Source organism: Seriola lalandi, unplaced genomic scaffold, assembly GCF_002814215.2.
Source record: "Seriola lalandi dorsalis isolate HSWRI2012SDOR001 ecotype SW California unplaced genomic scaffold, Sedor1 jcf7180002054972, whole genome shotgun sequence".
Lineage (NCBI taxonomy): Eukaryota > Metazoa > Chordata > Actinopteri > Carangiformes > Carangidae > Seriola > Seriola lalandi.
Window position 1 is genome coordinate 5428510 of NW_019525660.1, and position 10916 is coordinate 5439425.

Genomic DNA, 10916 nt, shown 5'->3' on the forward strand with positions numbered 1-10916 from the left:
ACAGGCTGAAAAGGCTTTTTTCTCACTCTCTGAAGAATATTCAGTTCTGTAATTCTGTTTTATTTCGGTGTTTCCTGTTGATCTTGTTGCTGCTCCCTCTAGGTTGATTGCCTGATTGACACACACCTGTACTGACTAGTGGGCTGAGTCTATTTAGGCTGGCCCTTTGTTTCAGCCCTCTCTCCCTCCTGCTGCAGCAGCACCTTTGTGGTGCAAGGTATCTGTTTTCTTTTCAGTTTCACCCATCATTTTTCAATAAACTTTAATGTAGTAAACTTCCTTCTGGTGTTGTGTCCATTATTATTTTTGGTGTTTGAGCCAGCCGTAACGACATACACATGGTAAAATTAGAGGTTACATTGTATTTTGGAGTGAAAATGGCGCCGTGTACCCGAAAAAACGGGATGAGGTTTTTTTTTTTATTTGACATGATATTTGAAAATTAAACTGTGGAAAAAATGAGGATATAATTAGATTAAGAAGGCGAATGAAAACATGTTAAGCAAAAATGAAATGCGGCCAAAGATGCATGGGAGTGGATTTTTATTTATTCAATTAATAATTTCCTCTCACGAGCTAACTATGCCATGAATTTAATGATGCCTACCTTTGTATCAATGCTGTGCATAAGATTATCCTTTAAGTAAATATTGATTTAATTACAATATCTCTCTGAAATATTTTGGGTAACAATGAATTTCCTGTTTCCATCAGAGAAAGGTGAGGGCATCCCAAAGCTTGCCAAGTGTATTTATAAACTCCCCCTCAATGAAGAGACCCTCCACAGCCACAAGTGTGACTCTGTCTCTGAGTGGGGGTGTGTGTAGGGACCGGATTGGAATTGGGGCTCTTTTGTTCCGTCATTGTAGTTTTAATGGCACACAGAGTCAAAGTCTAGAGCTCCAGGAAATGTAAACATGACATTTCATCCTCAGACATCTGGGATGCCATGAGAAAAGCTGGATCTGGAGGACTGCGAACTCAGGATGGAGAAAGAGGATTAGAGCTGGCTGACTGGATTAAATAAAGCAGAGCTGAAACAGGAGCATACTGTAGCAGATGTAGATTATGTACTGAACATCCAGTGCTCTGAATAATAATAGTCTACTAGGGTTTACCTAGTAAGCTTTTAATGGTTGTGTGTCCTTCAGAGAACCAGTTGTAGTGAGGTAATTTAAATGTCTTAAAAGGTGCAAAAGTAAGTAGAAAGCAAATGAGATCAAAAGTCAGAAAAGCTGCACACTTGACCCTGAAGGAAAGCAACAGGAGTCAGTGATGATTTTCTTCTAATCCTTTCCCTCTCTTATTGCCATCTTCCTCTGCAGTGAGTACCACCTCTTCACCCTCTGCACAGAGACCAAGTCCCAAATTGTCCACTGCTACTGGCCCAATCCACTAGTGGAGAGCTACATCATCCGCGTACACAAGCACTTTTTCTCCAACTGTACCATGGAACAGGTAGTGTGGGTGGACCCGCCGGATGACACGCTCACCATCCTCATCCTCATCCCTGTTTTCCTCACCATGGCAATGATTGCCCTGGTGGTCTGGTGCAGCAAGAGGAGTGATATCCTGGCCTAGGAAGGGAGGAGGATGGAAGGGGATGGAGAAGGACTGAGGTCACAGTCCCAGCCTCTTGACTGAAACAGCACTGGACACATCAAAGGAGTTGCTGCTGGTGAGACGTTCCATCAGTGGCTCTGCAAACCACCCAAGCGCCCTGTGAAGACAAGGAAAGCGGTCCCTGGCTGTTTTTTAAAACTTTTCATGTATAAAACATCTTACATTGGCCTGCAATACTAGAAGATGGATACCACCCGTCTGCTAAATATTAACATACAGCCAGCAGCTGATCCACTGGTGGAGAGCTAGCTTAGCATAAAGGCTGGAAGCAGGGGAAAACAGCTATACTGGCTCTATCTAAAGGCAAAAGAAAAACTGCTTACCAGCCTTTTTTTAAACTCACCGATTAACACATTTAATTTCTTTAATGTAACTTCAAACAACAACTCGCCGTTTGATGGTGTGTTATGTCCAGTTTAGGAAACTAGTGGAGACTCCAGGCAGGTTAGTTTTGGAAAGAGCCAGGTTAGCTCTTTAACACTGTTTTCAGTCATTATACTATACTTATACTAAGCTAAGCTAGCTAGCAGCTAGCTCCAGCTATGTATTTATCAGACAGACATGTATGGTATCAATCTTCTTTTGTCCCCAAATATCAAAGTATTTCTTTAATTGAATGTGTTTCTGAATGGGGAACTCTCCTTTAAATTGTGGGCAATGTCTCCTGTTTGCCACAGATACAGGGCAGTCTCTGTCTCTCTGTGCAACAGGGACAAAGACCTAATTGAGACACAGAGGATGTTGGTGGTTTGATGCCTTCGTCACTTATCAGGGAAACTGACCAGTGGGGCAGTTCACCAGATCTTGTTGCGTTTGGTCATTCAGATCATGGATCTGAAGCGTGGACATCGTAGATTCTTGTCAGAGAACTATATTGTTGCTGAAGGCCAAAGTATCCACCAAGCATCAGAAGCATCGATTGAACTCAAGACTTCCAGAGGACACTTGTTAAATATTTGAACTTGATACTGTTTGATGGCTTGGAAGGATGAAAAAGATGCCAAATTTTGACTTAATATTGATTCTGCAGGTTTGATCTTACTGTTGACTTACTGAATGGACAGAAAAAAACACTGGTGTGGATCCCAAAGACAAGGCAACACTATGATTTGTATATTTTGGGACTTGAATTTCTTGTGTGACTACCTGAGCCCTGATGGACTGTAACTTATACTATAGAATAAATTACTTTTAATATACTGTTAAAATACTCACAAACAGGGGTTCTCTGTGGAAATAGACTAACTATGAACTGACACTGGGATTTCACTGTACAATTATACCCTCTGTGCTGTCTACTGTATCTGCATTGCATCTCCACACCAGTGGAAATGAATTCCTTTTTAATGTACGCATGTCATCGGTTTTTTGGACTGCTCCTCACCAGTCACCAGGCAGTGTCAGCTCACCTGTACACTATCTCACCTGAGCTGCTGCCTGTGGAAACTAAAACTCAGCTTAAGTACCTTGATTAAATCTCCAGTCTCTCTTAGAATGGTTGATTTCTCTCCTTCATTACATGAAGAAAACAAACACTGAGCAACACAGTTTTGTAATGCTGTCTTTTTTAGCTCATTTTAGCAGGGTTCCCCTCAGGAAACTGATGAGGGGAGATGTAAGCCCCTCACCATATGTTCAAAGCCCTGTATGACAGAGATCCAGCTTGTCATCACACAGTTTTAACTGACTTTATAATTAGTCATTTGTCTTAACATTTAACCAGCTTGGAAGACGAAGACTGACACTGTCCCTGACACTGTGACACACTGCTCTGATTGGTTATTACATGCAAACACGTTATATAGATAGATAGATAGATCAGTCACCTGCTGAGCAGACTCACATCCTGACACAGTCCTTCTCTTTATCAGTTATCAGATGAATTCTTGAAAACATGGCCTTTGCTGTGTTTGGAAGCACCACTGCTTGTTTTGTATGATATTTTTATAAAAAAGGAACATTTCTTCTGATATTAGTGGAGAGGCTCTTTATTTCACTTCCACCAGACATGCTGCAGGAAACCTGCTCAGTTACAATCTTAACAAGTGAAGCATAAAGACACGAGAATTTCTCTCTGCTGCTTTTAAACTCACAGTCTTTGAATATGAAATCATCATAACACTGTGGCACAACAGGATGATAACAATGTCCTTAAAGGACATAGTGAACTAATTGCTGCCACAGGAGGAAAAACAGCATTTCGCCTACCTCATCTGGTATGAATTAGGCTCAATGCTAAGCATGTATTCAAATATAAAAATGCTATTAAGAGTCATGACTAAATCTCCCCTTTACTTTTCCACTGAAGACTTGACTCTATTGAGTCTTTACTTTTTTGTTCTAATGAACTCTGAAACACAGAACTTCAGTCCAGCACAGGGGTCGTGAGGTGCATTAAGAATGATTTGAAACCTGTCAAAGGCTTTTAAAACAAACCCTCATATGCCCAATGCTCACTGAGTGTAATGACTGATCACCAGGCCTATAGGTGTTTTCTCCGTAGTCGTCCAACGGGCTGCTTCACCCACCTGAGCGGTCCCAGCTTACAAACAAAGCCTCCTTGTTTATCAAGTCCTCTTTTTAATCTGTCATCTGAAAAGTGTGTAAGTGTGTGCGTATGAACATCCATCACTGTCAAAAGGAAATGCAGTCATTACTGGTGTATACTTTCACATCCTGAAGGAATCATTTTATCATTATTAACTGTAGATACTATTTAAGGTCACAATTAAAATCAAATCAAAGCCAGAACTGTCCCTGTTTGCTCTTTCTCCCTATGATCTCTGAATTTGCATAACAGACCATGTGACTAAAGAACTGTCACAAAAGCCCAAAGCTGCTGACACATCCAGTCTCATCAGTCCAGTCTGCGCCATGCCATTGGAGCGTGATATTAAGTTTTTATTAAGACATATCTACTCCGACATGCAGCAAATGCACCAGAATTAAAGTCTACAGCCTCCAGTTTCTATGATACATACACATTTAAAAATACAGTAAGGCAGTAAATGTCACATTTACAGATTTTATTATCACTTGGTGGTGACAACAGTGATGCAGGCACAGATGTATGTTGGATAAGCTGTGTTAATTTATTGTCTTGGTAGTGTCCAAGCTACAATTGTATGTGACACTGGATGCACAAGAGCTTGGTCTTTATAAACCAAACAGAACATGGATTTCACATCACTCACAGGGCTTTGTTTCATGTTGTTTCATGAGTGTCTGATGGTGCGAACTCTCAGGTTTTCCCATCACCACCAACTGTCCCAAACAATGTTGACAGTTCAGACAAGAGGTTCACAGACAGTAAAACATCTTTGCAGGGAAACCATAGATGTCTACTGCATCTATAATACTACAAAAAATAAATCTGAGAAACTAATGTATTGTGCTGTTTGCCTTTATCTTAGACTGAACTTGAATCATACTCTTGTTGACTATGTCTGTTTCATACTTTATGTTGTAGATGGCAGAGAACAGATGTTGTTTACACTGCGGAGAATAGTTTTTTTTAGAAAATTCATTCTCGTGACCTCAGAACTCTGAATCCCTGGGAGAGTTTATTCAGGTCAGTGTTTGTGAGTGCATTAAGACTCACTCATTATTCTTTTATTAAGACAAACAGTGTTATCTGGACCTATACAAACAGCCCGACAGCTGAGTCCATGACAGCTTTGCTTTGGTTCTGTGTAAACCATTGAAACAATGCAAAGAAATCACGGCCATGCTGTTTTAAATCTTATCATTGCATCATGTAAATAAACTCAGAGTCAAACAATGCAGTCATCAGTGACAGTGGGTAATGGTCACTGATGTTGAAACTCAGTCTGATCTGAAAAAAATCAGTGACCAAAAAACAATCAGCATCATTGCTGACTCCACCTAAACAAACAAATGGCCAGATATCAGGCAGTATTTATTCCATCTGAAACTGTCCAGGAAGCCACTCCAGTTTTTCTTTCTTCTGAGAAGCAGAACACAGAGACCCAAACAGAGGAGACAATAGTTCACTCTGTGGTGAGGGGACACATCGCAGTGTAGTTGCCCTCAAGGATGGTTTTTGACTACGACTGCATGTCCAGCATCTTGGAGGCAGGAAGGATATTAAAGCTTTTTCCCAGAGTTGACAGAAGAATACAGGGAAGTGGGTTGACCCAGCCGTTTTGACCAAAACCAGCGCAGGAAGTGCGAGAGTGCCATGCTTCCACACAGAGCTGCGCTGTTGTGGTGGGTGAACTGCTGGAAAGGCACAAAGCTCTGTGGTTCAGCTGAGGCTTTTCAAGGCTGTGTCCATTTCTAGTTTGTATCACTGTTATTTTGGGACACCTGAACTATAGAGACACCGTTTCCATCCACCTGTTTTTATGAACATTTTTAATAGGTGCATATAAACCTTAGTGGAACCAAAGCACAGTCAGAATCAGTGTAACAGGAGCTGTGTGGATAAAAGCCAAAGTGAAACAGATTAAGTGAATAAACAAGAGGAAAAATCTGATCTGTGAGTAGCAATGAGCATACTATAACCTTCCTCACATTAATACATAAAACAAACAGAAATGTCAGATTTATATCATGTTTTACACATTGTTTTCTATCGTTTGAGCTTTGACTGGAGCTCTATTATTGACCTCAACTAGCTGTGTCCTTCTGCCGTGGTTAAATATCAGTGACTGGAGAGATCACTCCATCAGCTGTTCAACTCCATCAACCACTTGATTCATATTCACACAACAGGAGTTGAGGGAAACAAGACTTCACTCATTTTTACTTTTTAACCGCTTCAGAAAATTCAGTTTGCTTGACAAATTTGCTCAACATTTTATTGGAAACCTGGTCACTGTAAATCTTAGCCGTTAGACTTTTGGGAAAAAGACTGATATGACAAATGTCATGAATTCAAACTGGGAAATCATGTCAAGATGCATAAAACAAACAAACCTCTGAGGATGGTAGAGTTCTTAAAACAACTGCTGCTCTGAAAATGTGATTTATTTACTTTATATTAGTGCTGGTTTCTGGAGTGATAAGTGTGTGTGTGTGTTTGTGTGCATGAATGTGTAGAGGCCCCAGAGTGGGGAGAAGAGCTCACATACACGCACACAGACATTGTAGTCTTTTGGTGGTCTTCTACATTTGGGAGGACATTGAATTGTTGAATTGACTTGCAATAAAATAAAAAAATAAATAAAAAAATCAATCTCAATAAATCACAAAACTGTCCTCACAGGAAGAATGGATCCTCAGAAGGAGAAGTCAGTTCTCACAACTAGACCACACACATACACAAACACACACTTTCCCACAGTAAGAAGCACATGATCCAAACAGGACATCCTCCCAGTCTGAAGTTCCCACTCTCCCCCTCTGTCCCCATAAACCACTTTAACTTTTTTTGAAAGACGTTGTTCTGTCTGGCCTTTCTGTCTGTCTGAGCCATGATAGAAATAAAGTCGGATTCTGTAACAAGAGGTCGAAGTCACTGATGGATGTAATGAAAACTGAAAATAAAGCTGTTTTCTTAAGAGTTGTCTTGAATTTCTGGTGGAGTGAAATAGAGGTTCGGCCTAAAAATGAAGGAAATGTCAGCATCTGATAACATCTGAGTCATCTCTGCAAAACAACTGAAATATTATTGCTGATTGAATTATGTTTGGGGCAATTAGTTTTTTCCAGGAAGTGAAATGTTTTTTAGTTAAACCTGCATTAACTGATTATTGTCCACTGGAGCAAAAGGAACAAGTTATAAACACAATATTATCAACTTCCAAGTTGACACATTCACTTACACATCCAACTGACATGGAGCAACATTAGAAACTAACTCCTGAAGGAAATCTGTTGAGTGTTGGTGCAGTGTATTTATTCACCCCAAACAGCCGAGCTGACACCCATACAGACATTAGCTGTGAGCTAGCTATAAACTGACGCACCAGCCGAGTCTTTTCCTGTCATCTCTGCGTTTATGAATCAACATTTTCATGGTAAGTGAAATTGCCTCTGATCACAGCTTTTCATTGCCTGGATGCAATGATGCAGCTTCTAAAATACACCTTTCAGTTGCATTCAGTTCGAACACAGTAAGTTCACCCGCTGGTCTCTAACAGTGTCTGGCTGTTGTTTGGTCCTGAACAGGTGGTGTACAATGGTGTTGATGGGAACAATGAGACTGAACCACACAGAGGAAGCTTTTTAAGATGAGAGGGACTGCAGAGTTGGATGATAATTCTCTGGGTTCATCACTACGAGCAACACCAGTAACATTACACATTTATTTGATCCATTGTTAATATAAGGATAGTAGCAGCTTTAAATGTGTAATGTGTAAGATCTGGCTAGATCTGGACAGAATTTTAGTTTAAAATGTTCAAAAAATGAATGAACACTATCAATAGTATGTGAATGAGCCACAGTGATGATGTCATGACCAAGACCTCCATCTATTGTAAATCAGAGATATATACTGAAATGAGCAAGTAATACCACTTTATGACACTAACTGCTGTGTGAGTCAGTGTAGCGTCTAGTTTGCCCTCAGTCCCATGAAGAAGAACAGCTTCCTCCAGAGCTTGAAGTTACGCTACAGTTCCCAACAAAAAACTAACAAAAAAACCTTCTGACAAGCATCACAGAAACGCAGAGATGGCTGAAACGCATAGAAAGCAATCTTTATCTCCATCCCAAAGGGCCGTTCCGAGAAGAAACCATGTTCAACAGCAAAGAAAAGAAGAAACAAGAAGTAAATCTTGGTGTGGTTTTCCACCGTTGGAGAGAGCTCCAGGTAAAGAGTTTGCAACTTTTCTGTTAGACTGGTGAGTAACATCTAATGTTGGTCTGTAGCAAAAAAGTATCATTAGTGCAAATGACAAACCATACTGACAAACACTTCAAGTGGCATAAATGTATGATTGATGATGTCGACAGACATTTTAGAGATTTAGTAGAATTTAGCCTGGTCCTGCGGCTGTTGTCCAGCTAGATGTGTCAGTAACTTTCCTTTTACAAGTAAGACAAAGAGAATGTTTGATCCAGAACCAGCGGGTATCAGGATCCACTGCCTAATACTTTATTTATTTTAGCATATTCATATCTATCCTTACTATTTATTATACACACACAACAGACCTAACATGTTTGAATATAAGTGACGTACCAGCAACTGCCTTTTATTCTGCGTCCGGCCTCATCAATCATCAACAACCACATTACAGTAACACCTTGGAGTATCATCCCTGTACATAAAAGATAATGTGATCTTTCGCACATCCTGCTCAGCAGGAGTTTTGTCAACACTTTTGTACATAGTTTTTTCACAGTTTTATTTTTTTAATATGTGTATCTATGTATATTTATCTTTTTGACTGTTGCAGTATTTTACCTTTTTATTGTTATTTCCTGTTAATATGTTTATTGTATACTGCATCAAACACCAAGCCAAATATCTTGTAAGTAAAAAACTACCTGCCTATAAACCTTTTCTTTTGATTCTGCCTTTGTGATGATGTCATTGTCCCTTCCTCATGCTGCTGTAGCCTGACACCCATGTGTCATGCAGTATCCCCTTGCCTTCATATTTTAACTATCAACAATAAATGCACATTTAAAAATTAATTATAAGGAACATGGGGAAAACAACAAGATGATTAACTGGACAGGGGCAAAGAGGTGAAATGCTGCCCCCTTGGGCAAGAGGTTGAGCAAGTAGCACGATCTTACACATTATACCTTTAAAGTTAAAAATGCTAGTTTAGTTAAATATTAAAACACTTGGTGAGTCCTGTCTAACATTATAAGTTAGGTTTGATGTTTTCCGTCTTTCCCAAACTTTAACCAAGTGCTCTTAGTTTCCTAAACACAAACACAAAAACATTAATCATGAAAATGTACAAATAAACTGTGACATTAGTGCCAGGAGTCGATATTGTGGCAAATTAAGTAATCTTATAGATGACTTTCTGCAGATGGGTTCAATATAAAATTCTCCTTTTCATTTTGAGGTCAAATGTGATCCAGGTGGTGCATTACATTTCCACATTTAGCTGCCGCAGCCTTCTTCTTAGTCTTTATTTCAACATCTCCTGTGTTTGGTCCTCATCATCCAGTGTTGACATGCTTCTCTTCCTTTATAAGCCTCTTCCCTGCTTTCACCTTTCTCATATTTTTGTTCCCCTCCTCCTCCTCCTCCTCCTCCTCCTCTTCCCTCTTCTCCTTTTCCACAGTGATCCCTCTGCCCTTCTCTGTCTGACTCCAGCCAGCTGGACTCTGTCACACGCACACACACACGCACACACACGCACACATACATACACACTCACCACATCAGTCCAACAAGCCATTACTAAATGGGTCATGTGATGAGCACAGACATTTTTGTGTGGTGGAGACCATTTTTCAACTCTGCTCCAACTTTTGCAACATCTTGCATCATTTTTCCAATAACAGCATGGACATGGTCCAGAGACTGTGGATGTTCTGTGTCATTCATCTGTTGGGTCTGAGCTCTACCTCATGAGCTGGACACCAAATATGTTGGATTTCGGTTGTCTATCAATTTATTGGCTATCATAAATTAAGAAAAGTATTAATATTAAAAATATTAATGTTAAATAATAACTTTAAAATGAATTAAAGTAGGCAAAATAGCCAATATGCACTCTAAAAAGTGTATTTCATCAGTAGTTGAAGTAACGTAAAGTTCTAAGTCAGTTTCATTCAGATTTCTGCTTTAGTGGAGGCAGTGTACATTTATGGAGTATATTAACTTGTTATTACATGTTGTTCCCTCAGTACACATGTAACCTGCTATTCTCATTTGAGTGAGCCTGCATCAATTAGGCTTCTCGTGAGGCTGTGCGTCTGACATCATAACGTCTCCGCCTTCTCCAGAATTTTCTACCTGCGGTTAAGACGCCATTTTTTCGGCTCCGACAACTTGGAAAAAAGGAAACGAAGATACTACAAGACAGTTTATACTAGTTTCTCCTTCGTCTTTGAAGGTGAGTCAAAGGTAGACCAAATAATTTAATATGTTAGATATAAAATGGTCCAACTGTATTGTTAAGTTTTTTAACTGACTCAACCAAACCAGCTATCATTCAGTCCTGCTAACATTAGCAAAATATAAATATCAGACCAGTTGGTAGTTTGTGCCTGGACACGTTAGTAGTTTGCGGGCGGGACTCTCTTGGTTTAACAATGTAACGTTAGCTTAAAGTTGTGTATTCATGCAATGTGTTGGTGTTGGCTTAGTGTTAGTTATTCATTATCATTAGTACATTATCGCAGCAAGCTGG

The 10916-nt window shown here is 39.8% G+C and overlaps 1 protein-coding gene across 2 annotated transcripts in view; it reads left to right on the top strand.

The window, feature by feature from the left end:
- LOC111648223 (receptor activity-modifying protein 3) overlaps positions 1-5012 on the top strand; it is a 34106-nt gene extending 29094 nt beyond the window's left edge. For both annotated transcript variants that reach the window (XM_087171742.1, XM_023398049.2), the window contains exon 4: positions 1326-5012. In XM_087171742.1, coding sequence (XP_087027868.1) covers positions 1326-1581 — 256 coding nt within the window. In that variant the 3' untranslated portion in view covers positions 1582-5012. The remainder of the gene's footprint in view (positions 1-1325) is intronic.
- The last annotated feature ends 5904 nt before the right edge of the window (positions 5013-10916 follow it).